General features: G+C 40.5%; 1 protein-coding gene across 1 annotated transcript in view; it reads right to left on the minus strand.

Moving 5' to 3' along the window:
- Positions 1-619: 619 nt before the first annotated feature.
- LOC101854404 overlaps positions 620-20,118 on the minus strand; it is a 31,913-nt gene continuing 12,414 nt past the window's right edge. The window contains exons 4-7 of the mRNA XM_005095687.3: positions 17,798-17,909; positions 10,350-10,471; positions 7,784-7,898; positions 620-2,517 (exon numbers count right to left, since the gene is read on the minus strand). Of these exons, the coding sequence (XP_005095744.1) occupies positions 2,500-2,517; positions 7,784-7,898; positions 10,350-10,471; positions 17,798-17,909 (367 nt within the window). The 3' untranslated portion in view covers positions 620-2,499. The remainder of the gene's footprint in view (positions 2,518-7,783; positions 7,899-10,349; positions 10,472-17,797; positions 17,910-20,118) is intronic.

The raw sequence follows: 20,118 nt of genomic DNA on the forward strand, positions 1-20,118 counted from the left end.
TCGCCCTTTTATCTTCCAGCTCTGGGAACTCACTGGTCGAATTGGCAGCTCGAAACCGGTTCTATAAACTGTAAATTGTGGAGACAAGCAAACTTGCAACAGTTGCCACAGTTCGGCAGACTTGCCAGCTTTTAGATTTAGTCGTTCAATAGCCCTCTCAATGTTTTCTGATGAAAGTCTCAGCCTCCTGATGCTGCTTTTAATTCCAACTTAATTTTATATTTCAAGGCTCTAAATCTGTTTGCCAGGCCTACGTGATCCATGATTCGAATGATGCGACAAGTGAGTACCTGTGAGCTATGATAGCTAGTTGTATAGTTGTTTGTTGCTTAAGCGACAAATCAGAGTGTTACTTACTCGTCCTTACTTGTCCGCTGTGTTGGGGTCACTGCAGTCGGAACATGTCCATCTCTGCTCTCCTCCCCTCTTCAGGATCCATCCCAGAGTCTGTCTACTTATAGTCTCCATCATGATCTGGTTGGAGATCTGTCGGACTGCTCCGCACAGATGGCTGTATTTCCCCTCTCCTTTTTGGACCCCCTTCTCCTTCAGTCTCCCTAGAGTGTGGGAACCGCTATCCGCCCTACTCTTCCTCAAATTTTCCCTTACAGTGGATAGGACGGTTGGTGGGTCCAGTGTCAAATTCCCTCCCACTTTTGCTTCTCCAGCCAGCTTGTCTGCTCTCTCGTTGCCGGTAACCCGCGCGTGACCCGGGCAGAAGGTCCAGGCCACTCTTTCCAGGCTGCTCTCCCTGATCGTAGCCTTCCAGTCCACATACAGCATCCCTTTCTGTATCTTCTGTAGTGTGCTCAATGAGTCAGTAATGATTACTGCTCGCTGATGGCTAGTGTTCTTGATCCAGTGTAGAGCTTCACTTATGGCTTTTATCTCCATACACATACTTGATGTTGCCAGTGCAGTTGTTCCACTTTGCTCTTTCACTTCTACCCCATCAACTCAGACACTTAAGGCCCAGCCCGATTTTACTCCTCTGTTGACTGATCCATCCGTGAAGATCACAGCATCTCCATGTTCGCTATGCTCTTCTATCAGGGTTTCAATTTCAGCGTTTGTAGCTCCAAGTGGCCAGTTGCGACATTCTCTACCCAATGTTGCCTTCACTGTTGTGTACTCTCCGAGCGCATCTTCGACCACAACCCAATCCCTGCCTCTCCTGATGTCTTGCATCTGACAGCACTTGTTGGTGGTGTTTGTGGCTTGGGTCATCCATTCTGAGCCCCTCTTTAGCCTTGATGTCATCTGCCGTCCCACTTTCTTATGTAGAGGGTTCGTCTCGTCTACGCGGGCTCACAGAAAGGCTTGGACTTGTGCCAGTTTGTGCCTCTCGTCTGCACATGGGAGGTCTAGGAAGTATCTCATTGCTTCAGTTGCGGTATCTCGTGTGCACCCCAGATTGTTCGAATGAGGTCACCTTTGCAGGTCCAGACCATGCCTCAACGGAATAATTATTAGGCAAACAGCAGGCTACTCACCAATGGACATTTTGGCCAGCGCTTGAACGACAACGGAAATTTGGCGTTTCTTTTGCCTCTGGGTATATATATAACTCAAATACAGAATTAAAAATGGCATTTAGTCATATGGATCTAAAACACTGCAAACATTTTTATTATGATTTTTGGGGTAAATAAATGCACTGTATTTTACGATTAATATAATAATATTGTATAATTCTTTAAAAAAAAATAATGATGGCAGGAATAAGGCACGGCAAATTTGTTCAACCAATAAAATCTCACCGACTTTATTATAATGGCATAAAATGAGTTACATATTATGTTTATTATGAGTGCATGTATTTGACACGCATTCAAAAAACCCAATGAATTCATCTCTTGGCTTTTAAATGCACCTTGATAATAATTACAAATAACATAAGAGATTTCTATGAATCTGGGATGTTTCTTTAGACGCCTGATATTCTTTGGTACTTTTGCAAATATGTACAAAATTCTTTTGAGTACTTTCTGCTAGTAGAGAGAGTCTTTTGTGTATAGTTTTAGGGCAAAAAGTCTACAAGTTAAAGAATTCAATTGTTTCTGTTAGATGTAAACCACTGTGTTTGCAAAATGTTAACACGTAGATAGATAACGTGAAATCATGCAAATTGTATTTTATTAAAATTTGTAATGGATCTGTAACAATGAGATGAGTTTTGCACACTTTTAAATTGGAACAATAACGACCAAAATATTTTTTATTGCATAAAAATGGAAAGAGTGAATTTTTACCCTCCTTACTTGACCTATATATTATCAGGCGCATGCGGGGTCTCCACACATTCCACGCCCGGTCGTCATGATGTTAAGTTAGAGGAAAAACACGCTTTTCATTTATTTAAAAAATGGGGAGATCGAAAATTATTTTTACGGGCAAAATACCATTACTTTGTCATACATTTCAGTGACCAGTTGTACCAAAAGGTCTTTTATTTTCCTGCTGTAGTTTTCTGAATTAGGTTCAGTCATAGCATCACCCTCAGTGTTTGAAGATAAACTGCAACAGAGACAAATATTAGACGGGGTATAGACACTGTTACTATCATCATCATCATACTATCATCATCATCATCATCATCATCATCATCATCATCATCATCATCATCATCATCATCATCATCATCATCATCATCATCAGCATCATCATCATCATCATCATCATCATCATCATTGTATAAAGAAGGTATTAAAACAGTTAAGACCTTGTTGTATTTCCCCCCCCCCCCCCAAATATTTCACAGTTCAACGTTTCGCCAATAAGGCTTCATCAGGAACATAGTATTTGAGACAAATAAATGGGTAATGACGCCACAGCAACAAAGTGTTCACTATAAGTTACGTATTGGTGTGGTTTGGACAATATCGGAAATATCTCCATCATCATCATCATATACACAGGCTATAAAAACTAAAGTGCGTACATAAATGTCTGAATATTTAAAGGAGCGGTGAGTACAAATCGCCGGAGAGAAGGGAACACTAAAGCCAGAAGTGGTAGAGAGAGAGAGAGAGAGAGAGAGAGAGAGGGGGGGGGGTGGAAAGGTGCGTGGAAGTAAGGAATATAATAACAGAAGGGTGCGGTGAACACAAATCGGAAAGGCCAGAGAAAGAGAAACACTAGGGCCAGAGGTGGCAGAGAGAGAGGGAAAGGAAAAGAGGGAGAGAGAGAGAGAGAGAGAGAGAGAGAGAGAGAGAGAGAGAGAGAGAGAGAGAGAGAGAGAGAGAGAGAGAGAGAGAGAGAGAGAGAACTAGTGCGTGGAGGTAAGGAGTATAACAGAAAGGCAGGGCCAAAGGGAGGGTGTTGCAGGAACATAAGGGGTGAATAGTACGTTACGTTGTAAATTTTAGGTCCTTAAAATGGGGCTCGTCGATGTTAAGGCCAGTGAGAATTTTGTGAGACCCCAAGTTCCAAATCCACATTGATTCTCTTTGGTTAAATTTTTCTTTAGTAGGATATTGGACTATTTCAATTCCCTGAAGCTGCAAATCGGAGGTACCATTGTGACCAGGACTGTTGAAATGTTGGCCAACTGGTGTGCTGGAGTTTTTCTGGACTGAATACCTATGGTTATTAAACCTAGCTCTTAGTGTGGTGGTAGTTTGACCTACATATTGAGCTGGACAGACTTTACAGGATATGAGGTAGATTACATTTTTAGTTTCACAAGTGATGCTGTGGGAAAGTTGTCTTTTAAAGTGGGGGCCTTCTACAAAGTTGGTTACTTTCATGTAGGCACATGTTTTGCATCTAGGTTTTTGACAAGGATAATTTTGAGGCGGGGAACATGGGTATACCGGAAGTGAGGACGTGGGTGTTACTGCTCTAGTGCGAATGAGGAGGTTGCCAAGATTAGGAGGCTGACGAAGTGCAATCAGAGGAGGGTCGGGGAAGCAGGCTTTCATTTTGTCTGATTTTCATCATCATCATCATCATCATCATCAGAGCTTCTCCATTGGTTGTGGCTGTCTTTTTTGAGAACAGTACTCCCCATCGGAAGGGGTCGGCTTGCCATTTTCAGTACCTGGAGTTATTTGGACTAGTGGAGGTGCCTCTAGATCTAAGCATAATGACAATTGAGCAGAAAAAAGAGCTTCGCTCTCGCTCGAAGATTTCTTCGTGGAGTCCACCAGGCCCATTAAGGAAACAAAAAAAAAATCAGCAGCAGCAGCAGCATCATTGAAAACAGCTGAGAATAAAAAAAGGGCTGAGACTTGTATAATTTTCAAGAATATTTCATATGTTCAACGTTTCACCCGACCACGGGCTTCTTTAGGACCCCCCCCCCCCAAATTCTTAGATCCAATGACTACACTAGCTATAGTAACTAAAGAGCGCGCATCTACGTTACAATGCTGTAATGTTTGATAAACGCAAACCGGAAAGTCCAGAGAAAACGGAATGCTATAGCAAGAAGTGGTATGGGTATAATATAGTATACTATCTCTATTGTCAAATCAAATTAATAGAAAATAATGTAAATGTAAATAGTAGTAGTAGTAGTAGTAGTAGTAGTAGTAGTAGTAGTAGTAGTAGTAGTAGTAGTAGTAGTAGTAGTAGTAGTAGTAGTAGTAGTAGTAGTAGTAGTAGTAGTAGTAGTAGTAGTAGTAGTAGTAGTAGTAGTAGTAGTAGTAGATCTAGTAGTAGTAGTAGTATTAGTAGTAGTAATAGTAGTAGTAGTAGTAGTAGTAGTAATAGTAGTAGTAGTAGTAGTAGTAGTAGTAGTAGTAGTAGTAGTAGTAGTAGTAGTAGTAGTAGTAGTAGTAATTGTAGTAGTAGTAATAGCTGTGGTAGTAGTAGTGGTGGTAGTAGTAGTAGTAGTAGTAGTAGTAGTAGTAGTAGTAGTAGTAGTAGTAGTAGTAGTAGTAGTAGTAGTAGTAGTATTAATAGTAGTAGTAGTAGTAGTAGTAGTAGTAGTAGTAGTAGTAGTAGCTGCAATAGAAGTAATAGTAGTAGTAGTAGTAGTAGTAGTAGTAGTAGTAGTAGTAGTGGCGTCGGTGGCCTAGTGGTTAGGCTCTCGGACTCGCAACCGTAAGGTCGTGGGTTCGAATCCCGCCAAGGGCCCGACGTTGTGTCCTTGGGAAAGGCACTTTACACGAATTTTCCTCACTTCACCCAGGTGGGAATGGGTACCCGGCTATAGACAGCGAAAGATCTTGTCAGTTTGTTAGTGTTTGAGCGCTTAATCGGCTGCTCGCACTGTATGCTTCCCGGGAAGCTGAGAATGTTTCAGAGTGTTCTATGGTCTGCTGGGGTAATAATATAGTGTAAAGCGTATAGAGCCTGCTGTTGAGCGGGGATATGCGCTATACAAATGCTATCTATTATTTATTATTATCTATTATTATTATTATTATTAGTAGTAGTAGTAGTAGTAGTAGTAGTAGTAGTAGTAGTAGTCAGTGGCGTGGCTCTCCATGCGCAAATGGGGGCATAGCGCCATGGCGCCACCTTTTTAATGGAGAAGGGATTTTTAAAAAAGGGAATACGATTTTCCAAAACTTGCCTACATATCACAATATTTTTTTTCAAACAAATCTCTTATTCTGTGTTCATCCCTAAGTACGCCAGTCTTTAGTTTTATGGTGTCTAGGCTAGTGGGAGGAGGGCGGGTAACCCTCCGTTGCCGGTTGCCAGGGTCTCCCCGCGTCTTTCGTTCCCTACGTCTGACATCACCGAGGGCGCCGAGCCCAGATCGGTACCTGAACCAGTGTCTTCGCCTGAACCCATTTGTGGGTTCATTGTTTAGGTATGAAGTCTGGTCAAAATAATTCAAAATGATCTATAAACTATTTGATTCAATCAGTTGAAAACAGAGTTTTCTTTTCAAGAATAGCAAAAAAGTTTCTTTAATACCGCATCCAGACGTTTGACAGAAGACACAAGAGATATCACCAAGAACATAACTCAACTAAAAATGCTATAACAGGTACTCCCATCACACTAAGAGATTGTACTGTTGGGCCAAAGGACCCAGATGGATTAGACGCCTTTATGGTAGGGAGGGGATGGAGTAGTAGTTAGCCTGGACATGGCATGGTTGAGAACTGTCTAAAATAGGTTTTATTGTCTGCTTTCTAGAAACCAGAACTCCAAGTGAATCAGGGAATGGGGTCATTATGTCAAGACGCCCCGAGGGCAATAGTGCATGCGTGTTCTGGACTGTGAATGTGTGCTTTTCTGTTGATCCATGGGAAGTCATTGTTATGTGAGTGAACAATTAAGATGTGATGTGATAGTGTGAATCTTGAACGCCGAACTTGGTTTTTTATCGTCAGTTCTCCCTATTGTACAAACGACTGTACAGGCACATATCTATTCTTCTCGAATGGAAGTAGGTGTCCCATTATCAGTATTAAAATTAAACGAAGAGGCGTATAGTAGGTCTGCAGTTTGTAGGCCTGTAATAAGTAGGCAATACTATTCGTTGTGCATAAATTTGTTCTTGGTGCCACCCTCTCTGGAAGTGACGCCACGCCCCTGGTGGTGGTGGTGGTGGTGGTGGTGGTAGAAAGGAACTTTTAAAAACTTTAAAGTCCCCATAGGTAGGAAACTCTTGTTCGCTCGAATCGAGCTCAAAGCTGGGTAGAAAAGTACTGGTCGACTCAGTCCGTATTTCTTCCACCCCGCTGTAAAGACTAATCTACTCCCCATTTGTTCACTTCTGACATAGATGGACATACTATCTTAATTATCATTCTCACAATCGTAGAAGTAGTTGTATAGTAACATTATCTAAAAAGAAGAGAGAGAGAGAGAGAGAGAGAGAGAGAGGAGAGGAGAGGAGAGGAGAGGAGAGGAGAGAGAGAGAGAGAGAGAGAGAGAGAGAGAGAGAGAGAGAGAGAGAGAGAGAGAGAGAGAGAGAGAGAGAGAGAGAGAGACTTGTAAGTGAAACAAGTGAGTTGAGGTTATGAATACAACGGAAAGGCAAGGCCAAAAAGGGGGGGGGGGGTACTGGAATACAAGGGGTGATTAGTACCTACGGGATAAATTTAAGGTTCCTGAAATGTGGGTTTCGTCATCATCATCATCTATATCATCATTATCATCACCATCATCATCATCATTGTTTAAAAAGCAGAGTTAGAGGGAGAGTCTTGCCTGATATACAGAATGAAACATAAGTATTTTATAAAATGTTTAATAATTGTTTTTATTGAATCAGCTCTACGTGTGCCACGTGGGCTTCCTCAGGAGCAACTGAGGAGAGCAAAACTAATGTGGCCCTGCTTGGTATCATGGAAATGGGCCTAACAAAGAAGGTCTTAAGGTTACATGTTGTTACTATGCTGGACGGAAGGGACTCGGTGCGAGCCAGGGCAAGGGTTCATTTTAAAGAAATCGACGCTTGTATAGCAAGAATATCAAAGCATTTTATCTCCACGACTAAACGAATAATATAGCTTGCATCGTCGTCATCATCATCATCATCATCATCATCATCATCATCATCATCATCATCATCATCATCATCATCATCATCATCTTCATCTAGACTGAGATTAGAGGTCATACTAAGATCTTCTTCTTCGTCTTCTTCTTGTACAAGATCTGAAACAGAGTTTAACGATAATTATGATTTTTAAAGCTTTTTGTAAGTCTTTGTTCCACTTAAATTGTCCTGTTCTAATACTGCAGCTCATTACTTCAAGTTCTTTACTCTAACTCTAAATAAGGTATTCATGGCCCCTCCTTCCTTATTTTGTCATATACTTCTGTCAGTTAGAGCAATAGCCACTTGTAGTTGTAAGCATGTAATACTGACCTGAAAAGAAATGGCCAGGCACATAAATATAAGCGCGCTGAGAGCTATTGCCCTTCCTGCAGACGCGCACAACGCACTCTCCAGCCCGCTGTACTCAGCTTGTGTGCAACTGAAACTGAAAACACGTACACAGTCGTAGACACAGCAGCACAGTAGTTGTAATTCAAAATAATCAATAATTGATATAACGTAATAATAATAAATGACATTTATATAGCGCTCAACCCCGATTAAAGTACCCAGTTTCTGGGCGCTTTACAATACAGTACAATATACAACAGTACCATAGAACGTTGTGTTCTGACTAAATAAAATTACTCCAAATATTCATCTTATTAATTTAAAAACAGAAGCGACTTCAGCTAACATTTGAATGAATCAAAAGATTTGATTTTTCTTAAAGTACTTGGTAAAGCATTCCAGATCTTGGGGCCTCGGTATTCAAATGCCCTTTCACTCATTGTTTTAAGTTTCATAGATGGTAAAATAAATTTCTTTTTGTCATCTGAAGACTTTAAACTGCGAGTTGGAATGTACAGTCTTAACAGATTTGATAAACATGATGGTGCATTATCATTCAAACATTTGTGACATAAGGTGGCCAACTTGTACACAATCCTTTTCTCAACAGGAAGCCAATGCAAAGTTCGTAAAAGAGGTTTAGTAGAGTCTCGCTTTCTTTTCCGCAAAACTAAACGTGTGGCATTGTTTTGGACAGTTTGAAGATGATATTCGTCCTATTGTAGCTTGTACACTTTTAAATGACCGCGATTAAAACAAGATAAAATTTGTTTACAAGTCTTTGCATGCGGATCAAAAAGTTGGATGACCAACATAATCTAAAGCCCATTAAGGAATGCCACTGAGAACTAAGTAACAGTTACGGTCATCCACAGATCCACATAATTAAGATAAATTAAGATAAATTATTTTTGCGGGCAGTGGCTTGCAGTAGTCTCTGCTGGGAGCAAGCAAAAACTTTGCACCAAAGTTATTTTTGTCACTGTAGAGAAATCTATGCATCGTCCTTTCCCCACAAGAAGAAAGGTGCGTGAAACTCCAGTTCGCAGCACCAATTTGGTGCAAGCTAGAAATTTGATCCAAGTTACCTCAAGGCCCATCTACTACACTAGTAGACTAGTAGAGTCTACGGTAACTCAATGAAGAATGGGTATCGAAACTGTACAGTTGTCGCCCTCTATTGTGTAGCAAGTCCTGTTAAGGTAAATTTTCATATTGAGTCTGGTTGTTGGTGCTGCACAAAGTAATTAGAAATCTTTAAATCTTCTGAGATTGTGAGCATAGTGAGTTGTTAGTATTGTTTCACTTTATTGCAGCTTTTATGCGGTTTCATCTAGAAACAGTTGTAAATATCGATATATCTAGATTACGGGATATCCTGCAGATCTAACTGACTTTCTCTAGAAATCTAGATGAATCACGTTAACGCTTTGCTTCTTATGCCTTCTTGTGCCATTCAGCAGGCTACAGTTAGAAGACAAAGTGCGCATAAAAAAGCTTGGTCCTCATCTGTCGCGGGATTTTGAGCTCAAGAAATGTTTCCTGTTTTCCAGTACGTAGTATGATAAGTAAAAGAAATTGTACTGTTTCCATTACAAGTCTGCTTTTTACTGATCGATCAGACACTGACAAGGTTTGGTCATCAATCACACTCACTCTCTCTTTGCCTTTCTCTCCCTCTCTCTCTCTCTCTCTCTCTCTCTCTCTCTCTCTCTCTCTCTCTCACACACACACACACACACACACACACACACACACACACACGCACACACAGAGAGACTCGCAGAAAGCGATAGAAAGAACAGACGACACCAGAGCGCCCACCAACCGTTCATTACAATTTAATAGTAGCAAGTCTGCCTATTGCCCATTTGTGCACTTTCCAATTATGCACCACCTTGTCTGCAACCCACGCGACGCCACTGGCCTTAGGCGTAATCAAAATGTGTGTGAGAAGCAGGAAGTGCTGTGAACAATACCATTTTACGTGTGACAGAGATTTGAAGTATTTTATATAAATGTATAAAGAACAGTTTTTAAATCTAACCCCAATTGTTGTGGGAAAATATGATTTAGTTAAGGCAAATTGATACAAACTGCTGAGCAAAGTATGGATGCCATTGATTCACCTGTTAAAGAGATATATGAGGATAGGTTGCGCCACGCATTTTTGACCGCACTATAATAGCCGTGACTGGAACATGATTTTATTGTAGAAAGCTCAGAACATAAAAATTAAAGAGCGGAGAAACATGTTGCAAACTCTACAGTTGTGCCTCAGCGGTCTGCCAGACTACAAGAAAGATGATGGTCGGTACCGCTACCCTCTATACCTCCTACATCATCGGTCTCGATCGAAAGGCAACACTCACACACACACACACACACACACACACACACACACACACACACACACACACACACACACACACACACACACACACAGAGACACACAGAGACACATACGCATGCACGCACACACGCACGCACTCAAAACAACCAAAACCACACGCACAATTGTAATTGTAAAAATTATTATAGTTACCCTCTCCTCTTTGTAGTGAAGCAGTTCTCTCTCTCGCGGACATAGCCACACAGCCTGCCTTTCACCTGCTCGTTGGACAGTCCTTTGGCATTCCGCAGTGACTCCCCTAGGCTGAAACAAGTCTGTACGGTATGTTGTTAGAAAAAAAAGAAAAAAAAGAAAAGATTTCACCCAGTTATACATCACAATATTAAATTGTGTAAAGTATTTGAAAAAAAGTCCTAGATGTCTGGGAGACAAGAGGAAATGTTGGTCGCCGTGACTCGTTACTTAAAATCTTTTCATTCTAAGAAGAGGGAGACAGGAGGTACACATGAACCCACATTTTACCCAATATTGCACAGGCTAACACCTGATTCCAGTTCTATTAAAATGTTGTGTACGAGTCTATATAATATTTATATAATTTTTTTTCCCAAGTTGTTGTTCAGGCTAGAGACAAAAACATTGATGGGAAACATAGAAGTTGAAGTAATTAGGCCTAAAACATGTACTCGTACATTGCACTTCAGTACAAGGCACAGGACAGAGAGAATGCTTTTCGCTATACAAAGCGTGTGTGGACATTGCTACAGCTTGTTTACTTTTGACTGTAATAGGGGGTGCCCACTACATATGGGATCGGCCCGACTCGGTCGCCCCCAAAACAAACTTGGTTTCAGTTTCAGCCATAGTGGGCACCCTTTATAAGCGTTTAAAAAAATCTCGCTCTTTTATAAATTTACGAATGCGCATGTATATATTATGTACCGTTGCAGGGCACTCCTGTAGACCTGGACCCCCTCCCCTATTTCTTTTTTTTGTGCTAAAAATATGAATCCAGTAATTAAAAAAATATTTACTTGGGTTCTGCAAGTACAATTAATACTGCCCTTTGGGTGCACGCACAGGACCACTGCAATAAATTTTAATTATGAATTATTACAACCTGACCATTGTTCATCTTGGGACAGCGACACCACCCTGCACCCACATTTCAATGTAAGCTTGTCGATAACCTCGCAAGACCATCTGGACATCTCCACGTGAGTCCGGGAAAGCCCTAACCTGTCTGTTGGACAGTGTTTCATGGGTGAGCGTTAAAGTGTGTTGATTTTAAGAAATCAACGTTTCATGTTTTAATTGTGCTTAAATGCCCTTTAAACATTTTGACCTGCCTCTGGCTTACATCAAAGAAATTGTGTGGGAACATTATTTTTCAGTGACCTGAATTAATGGACTTCTAAGTTCTGAGGTTATCCAACTTTAAGACCCGCACCCAAAGAACTAAGAAGATTAAACAGGCTGGCCCCGTAGAATTATGCAAATTTAGGAGGCCAAATTATGCACAAAAAAGCAAAATTATGCAAAAATTATGCAAGTAACCCTAACACCATTTGCGACATGTTTTGCACTTTTTCAACACAGAGTTTCATGATTTTCATGTTTTATGTACAGAAAAATTGAAAACAGAACATATCAGTATCAGTAATTTGTTGTGTATTTGGAAAAGAAAACAATACATATCAGTAAAAAAAAAACAACCTACCAAAAATAATAATCTCTGTAACTTTCAGCTGTAGATCTAGATCTAGATCTATTGAGGAAGGAAAGATGTTTTAAAAAATATTTTAAAAAGGACCTCTGGACCTCTGAAGCTGGTGCATTACTAAAACCAGGGACACCTGTCAAATATGAAACATCAGCAAACTTGAGAACAACAACTTTTGATGGATTGAAAAATAGAACATGCTCAAGGAACAAAATCACAACCCATTTAACCAAGATCTTGTAACAAGGAAAATAGCCAACTTTTCACTTAAATGAGAGTTATTACGGTGAATACGTCCCTTTAGTCACATGGCGAGGCGTTAATTAATTGTTTTGTTGAAAAAACCCTGAAAAAACGCGGATTATAATCCAAAATTATGCGAATGTTGCAGCGGCCGCACAATCGCATAATCCTACGGGGACAGAAATTTATTCACAAATTTGATGTCCTCATGATGAATATTTTTTTCCCATGATTGGTTAAAATTAGTGCACTGATGACCGGGTTATTGTTCTTTAAGTGGATCCTCTTTTTTAATTTTTTTTAGACAACCTGTATTTGAAAAAAAGAAGATTTTCCATATATTTAGAAACACTAGAACGAATACATAAATTATTTTGTTAAAAATATGAGATGTTCTGATATTGGAAAAAAGTACTAATCAATGTTTTAATCATTGTGTTTCTAACTACTAGAAAGTACTTCTAAATAACCACTTTGGAATACACTATTGTTTTTCACTATGAAATGTGGGAGACATATAGCCTATCTTCTATCTTAATTGTAAGTTCGTTTTACCACAAGTGGACATTGAATACTCTTATTCTAAACGGATACCGTTAGCGATATTTGTGTTGATGGCAGTGTGGGTGGAGATGGTGTGGGTGTTTTAGTTTTGCCTACCAGTATGGTGTATTTGTTGATGTAGTGGTATCAATGATGATACCGTTGTTGAGCAATAGCTCTGAGGGTGGAGGGAGAGGCTGGTGCCCATGGTTTTCAGTTGTTTTGTAAAAATAAAGTATACGCAAATTCCTTGTAAAAAAAAAGAAAGATGAAAAATAAGGCCTACCAGATGCGTAAACACAAATCAAACGATGAATACAAAAATTGAAAGATACAGAAGATTGAGACTAAAACTGCATTTGAACATGGATAAGTGATGCCTCAAGAAGTTTTGTGGTTCATGGTTCAGGTTCAGGTTTTGCTAACGTCACTAATAGTCAGGCGCGGTTCGTTAACTGGGCAACGCCGGTCCGGTCACTTTTAGTCAGCTATAGCGATACTGATTGGCTGCTGATAATAGTAAATAAGTAAATCCAAATTAATATTTTTATCAACATTACAATAGCACTTTCCCTATAAGAATACGTTCACAGAAATTCGCTCCTAAATCCCAGTTTATCTCGCTGGCTCACAACGTTGTTTGTTATCAGCAGCTGTGCTGTTTAGATGCACGCCTTCGTATTGCGAGCTCAGCGGTGACGTCACCCAGCTTGGCGAAGAAGAAGAAGAAGAAGAAGAAGAAGAAGAAGAAGAAGAAGAAGAAGAAGAAGAAGAAGAAGAAGAAGAAGGAGGAGGAGGAGGAGGAGGAGGAGGAGGAGGAGGAGGAGGAGGAGGAGGAGGAGGAGGAGGAGGAGGAGGAGGAGGAGGAGGAAGAGGAGGAGGAGGAGGATGAGGAGGAGGAGGAGGAGGATGAGGAGGAGGAGGAGGAGGAGGATGAAGAGGGTGACAAGGAGGAGGATAAGGAGAAAAAAGATGGAGGAGGAGTAAGAAGAATAAGAAGGAATAGGAGGAAGACTATATTATTGCTACCAACATACTATCAGCTGCTGCCATTTCAGAGTTACGGAGTCAATTCGGGCAAAAACAGCAGTCACAAAGTTGAACCTTTAATAGAAGTAGAAGAAGCAGAACACAGCAATGGGTATATTAATTACATTTAAAGTAGAAGAACAGGAGGTTGGAAGGGTAAGAGAGAGCAGCTACAGCAACAACTACAAAAACAACAACTACAACAACAACAAAAACAACAGTAGTAGCAGCAGCAGCAGTAGGCCTTTAGAATTTATGACCATGTCTGACACGGTACTATTGGCACTGGGTGGCCATTCAAAGGCCTGGAAAAAAAGTAATACTAAGAAAGAAATGAATGCAGAAAGCCACACAAAAGCTCTGCTACCTCAGCAATGGTTTGGGTGAAGTTGGTTACATAATAATATATTATTATTATTATACAAAAAGACTTTATGGTACCAAAGAATGCGCCAACTTTCTCCAAGGTGCGTGGCTTGACAACTACTACTTTATTGAGTTTTCTCGACGATAGAAGAGCGTGTCTGTCTCACTCTGTGTCCTATGGCTACAGCAAGGCAATACGACAAAAGTTACCATTGTTTTGAAAGACTACAATTATAATTGAATTTGGCTTGATCGCTTTCAAAAATTCTTACTGAGGCAAAGTTTCATGGTAATTGTGGTAGCATCGTGGTACGACGGCCTTCAACTCCAGTAGATGTTTATACTGGCTGGCAGTTATCTTCAATCCGTCTTTGCAGAGAGGTCCAGCAGTAACCGTCGTACACATGGTGTTCAGCTTTCTTGGTCCTTGCAGCGCCAGCCATCCATCATCAAAGTTCAGCTTGCACTGAATTTTAAAGACTGGAGTGTACTTTGATGCCTGCCAGGAAGTGACAGTAGGATCGCCTGCTTTTCTCCCTGGACGGAGTGTTTAGTGCTCTCCGACCTTTGCCAAATCTTTGAAATAGCTGTGGTCCAGGTACATAACTTCACAGGGTCTGAGGGTGCGTCTGGCTTTGAGCATGATGTTCACGTAGTCCATTAGGATGTACATCAGTGCGTTTTTTAGCGATCGCTCAATAGTGCCATGGACTGAATCCACTTCCATTTGGGTATGGCCCTTGGGGAGAATTTCTGCTCAACTATGATGTCAAGCTCTTTGGCCAGCGAGACAACTGCACTCACCAGGGTGGCTTTCTGTTTTAGTAGTTGCGCCAATCACTGCAGATGATGAAGTGGTTGAAGTCAGTCACTTGCAATATCAGTTATTGAGTCAGACATGATGAAAACTGTTGAAGCCCAGACCAACTTCACTTTCATACCAGACATATCATCTGGCGTCTCTGGTGGCAACATCCTAAGTCGTAACAATGTGTACAGCCAGTTTTGTTTTATATAAGGTGGAAGTCTTTAGGAATGGGGCCAGAAGGACGCACTGGATCTCCATACAAAGGACACACACTCTGTCCGTCTCCTTCTCTGGTCTAGCTGCAGCTTTCCTCATATTCATATTTGAGCTGTGTGTTCTGTTTCTGTGAGGTTTCAAGATTTGAACTTTGTACAAATGTCGCACTGGTCTTTCTTGGTTGAAAGTAAACCCAAATTGTTTTTCTTGAACATTAGGCAAAACACTTGATGGCTCAATGTGGCTTTCACCCTCTCTGCAAAGTTCTCCATGTATACTTGATGCAGATCTGACGTTTTCTGGATTGTCATCTGTAGACAGGAGGATTTCTTCGAAAGTTTGTCAAAAAATTCCTCTTTATGGAACAACTTGTCATCCTTGGCTCTCTCATGGCGGGCGTGATGTGTTCTAGGGGGGTGGACCTCTTGTTTTTTTTTTCGGAGAAGACACTTTAAATAAACCAGTGGGTTAGGCCTGTGGTGTTCTTGAAGATTGTTTTACAAACAGGTGTTCTTTGACTATTGACTCTTGTAAGTGGTATTGAAGGCTGTAATTTCTCCTTGGGTTTTCCCTTGCTGTGTAAGATCTCTTTTTGTCTATCATGTTTATCGTGGCATATACGTAGGTTCTCTTTTTTTTCCAAGAGAGTGACCAGTGATGTCATTGCATTTTGTACCAACCAGTTTACAACTGCAAAGGACGTCAAGTTCACATCCTGCTCGCTTCGTGCCTTGACATGGGTAGAGGCATCCCCAGTTCTTTCAACCTCTTCCTTTTGTTACCCTTCCAATCGTTTTCATGCCGTGTCCTTTTCGCAGAGATCAAAGGTGACGTAACTGTTGTATTATCAGCTGATGTGACATTAGCCTGGTCACGTTGATCACTTTCCACTGCGCTGAGGGTAAGAGGTGTCGCAGCAAGAGTGGCATCATCTTATTAAATGTTATAGCGTTATGTAAACTAAGGTGTGATATAAAGATAAAGCATTAGATTATGACACTGAGAAAATAATCTACTCAAAACACAAACGAAATGAACTTTCAAAGAAAGTCGAACGATGTTTCAGAAGGTAAGGACTGCAATAAACACAGCAAATGAAAAAAGAAAAAAGAAAAAGAGCTTTAAAAAACAACGATCGTTGGGGGCAGACGGTGTGCTGGACAGGTCCCACAATTATTATTTTTTTGGAGTGAGTTAGTAAAGGAGGAAATGCTATCTACTTCATCCATTCAATAGTGAAGGAAAAATGATTAGGAGAAGAGACAGTAGTCCGAATAGGGGAAAATGCCTTCAGAATCGGTGAATTTCGAGTACAAAGACAAAGAAAAACACTGGGACAGGAAACATAATTTCACATAAAACCAAATCCATACAGATGCATTTCAAATACCGGAATTGTCACGAGATAAACAGTTCTGTGGGAACAGTGGGGAGTTTTAGTCATTAATAACATTATCAGCAGCATTAAAACGAAGAAAAAAGAGGAAACAACCAGATCTATATAACTCCCCAATGAAACCAACAAGAAATATTACACAAATATTCCTTTTTGGAGAGCTCCCACGATTATCTGAGCAAATTCTGGACTTTTACAGGTCTGAATCTGATGTCAAACGAAGTCCGGAGAGGAGTCAAAGCCGGGGTTAGTCGGTAACGTAGCAAGTGGCCCCTCATTCTTAGCGCGATAAAAACAGCCAACCCTCATTCCGTCCCTCGCAGTTGGGATAGTCGGAATTATCGGGCTATAATCCGATGGGTGCCGGGTTATACGGTTTTATTTCTAATGTTTTAAAGACATTTCTAGACAAAATTCAGATCTGTTTTTGAGTGAGCATATGAAATGGACAATTTACTATCGATAGGGCCAATACATTTTTGGGGGATATTTTGTGGGTTAGTCGGTTTTATCACCACACCCACGCTATATTGGTCTGCTTGGGACAGCGTCAGTGGTGTGATATCAATTTGGCTCTATATTTCTACAGACTGCTATAAATCTGCTCGTTAACATTTACCATTATGTTAATAAGAATTTTTAGTGGAAGGGGACCATGTTTAAAAAGGCTCCACGTGTGTTTGTGTGTGTGATGTGGTTTTATGAAAAAAGGAGGGGGGGGGGGGAGAGCAAAGACACAGGTATAAAATTACGTGTGTCTGTGTGCATATGTTTGAGTGGGCGGTCAGGGGTGGGGTGTGGGGGGGGGGGGGGTTGTGGTGAGAGGAAGACCAAGAGGGTTGGAGGTTGAGGTAGGGGGGGGGGGATTAAATGAAAGATAGCCGGTCAGTTTCAGAAACTACGAGCCGCCACTGTTAATATTTTTAACAAAGTCTATGAGACTGAGTGGTTAGTGACCTATGACTACAATAATGCCAAGCGTGTGTTGATGACACGGTGTTTAAGAGGGTAACTACTTGGTGATGGTGTGTCCTTAAGCAAGACGTGATAACACTAGCTAAAAAACAGGGAACTACATATTGACTACAAGTAACGATTTCGGTTTTCTTTCTTCATGATATCGTGTGTTATTGATGTGTATATTGATTTATGTAAGAATGTTATTGTGAGTATACACCATTCTAAAACTGATTTATCAAAAAACATAAATAAAGTGCATTTAATTGATTTATTTATTGAAAAGAGAGATGTATTGCAAGCCTTGGCTTGCTCACGCTACTGGTTTGTAGAATAAAGCGTTAGCTCTGTTAACTCACGCGGAAATGTCTCTTGCAGTCTTCAGAGGCCCCGGCCATTTCATCTTCCGCTCTGTCTATTACGCATGACACATAGTCCAGCTTCTGATTTGCTTCAGCGTCACACTCGTCTCTGTAGATAATTAATTGAATTACTATTATTAAGTTTTAAGCTCTTATCAGAACAACTTACATACTTAAAAAGTGGTGCTAGTTCGACGTTGCCTGTCAGGACTAACCCAGGCAGAATGGGGTATATCACACAAACAGACGAACGGAGATGCTCAGTGTGATAACTTCACAAAACACGAATCGAACGTCTGTCTTGTGCGTTACAGTTATGGGCTTAATTGTTACTTAACAGACGCCAGGCACAAGCACAAGTGTCTGTGCTGTTACTGCAGCGGTTGGGTGTTTCGAAGTCGCACACAGTAGACATGAGCTCGATTCGCGTGGGGAATGGGTTGGGGGGGGGGATTAATCGAGTATGCCCGTCTGTCCTCGTTATTTCCTACCCTTCGCAGCCCGGGTTGGCCCTGATTGGTGGATCGAAGCAGAGTACCTTGTCAAATTATTTAAATTGTGTCCGTGGAGGCGTAAAACATAATATATCATTATCATTTTTAAAGGCGTTTCAATGTCTTTTTACAAAGACGCCAGCTCGACAGAGTGTAAAGAAAACACAAAAGTTGTAATGAGGAGCAATGACAACGAGACAGAAAATAACACAAAACATAAAATGAATAACATTGACTGGTAAAGACAATCCGTAGATTCCCATTCGGAGCGTACTTTGCCTGGCACGAACATGTTCCAGATTTTCTTTTACTCAATACCTCACATGATATCTTCATAAGGCTCACTGTCTCCTTTTTAAAAACAATAAAATTTTATAGATGCATAGTGCACAGTATACGGCACTGCTTATTCGGGGCCTTTTAAAAACTGGCCTTCCGCTTATTTGTAAGCCTGCCAAATATATGTCGCATCATCATGAAATCAGGCGCTCGTCAAAACAATGGAGTTAAAGAAACAGGGGACATTCCCCCCCCCCCTGTTTTACCATTCTTTTTTGGGGGCTCAACATCTTTTATCTCCATTTGAAAATACATTTTTGTATTGATTTCGAAAAAGAACGTTATTCAAAGACACAAAAAGTAAATTTTCAGTTTTCAAGGATTCTCAAGCTATGAGATTCACAAAACTTTTGCAGCCAGTTTTTCGCTAATTTAACCTGTAAAAATAAGCAATCCACATCTGTTTCAATCACAAATAACCCTACTACTATTTAAGTAATTCAACTATTTTTTAAATAATTATTTAAGCAAGGTAAATGAACTGGCTTTAAAATAATACCAGTAACTCCGTATACTCAAAACCTTACGGGTGCCCGATGCCATTGCGTCGCGATACATAATATTAATTTAACATTTAAAAATCTGCTTTTAGAATACTTACATAGGATTGCACATGGTGCAAACATTCTATTTTAGATTATTACTTTCAACGATTTTCCAATTTCATTTTTGGACAAAGATGAAAGCAGAAAATGTATTTATCAAAGGCAGTTGTTGATAAAAATACAGTGCAATCTTTGACATTTTCAACAGAATCGATTCAATAAATACAATAATTGCGGAACCAAAGCAACAATAAAAATATTAATAAAAACAAAACAAAACAACCTTCAAAGCAATCTTAGTTCAGCGTTGAGTCTTGTCCCATTCCACTTTCTCAGTAGTCACCTTCTGAAGCTTGTGTCAAATCTGCTTTCATGGTATAACCTATTAATGATCACACAAACCCCCTTCCCCTTTCAACCCAAAAGCTCCCCCATTCCCCTTATATCAAACATTTACCCCTATCCGTAGGTGGTGTTTTAATATCGTATCCGTACGACGTGCCACCACGTTACAAAAGAGGACATTTACTCGTTAATCCGATCCGTACGCTTTGCATATTAGTCTGCCAAAATGATTTTTTGAGAAAACTGAAAGTTTCAAAGAGATCTTCGAACTAGAAGTATTCTAAAATGTGAAGAATACAACCCTGAGGGTACAAAGTGACCCCAGGGCGTATGGATAGGGTTAACTCAAGAACTGCCCCCCCTCCCCTTTTCCACCCAAAATCAAACAATAATACCCAAACGAGACGGATAAAACAAATTATACTCATGGAAGGAGGCTCTCATGGTTTAGAGTTTACAGTGTTTGCCTCTCATTCAAAAGGTCCCGGATTCGAAACCTGACATAGATGGAAAATGTTCTTCTCTAAAAAGTTTCTCCTTTCACCTCCTTTCCTGCTCTAATCATGTTCTGTCGTCTGTCAGTGTCTCCACTTTC

The sequence above is a fragment of the Aplysia californica genome, unplaced genomic scaffold (genome assembly GCF_000002075.1).
Source record: "Aplysia californica isolate F4 #8 unplaced genomic scaffold, AplCal3.0 scaffold00111, whole genome shotgun sequence".
Taxonomy (NCBI): domain Eukaryota; kingdom Metazoa; phylum Mollusca; class Gastropoda; order Aplysiida; family Aplysiidae; genus Aplysia; species Aplysia californica.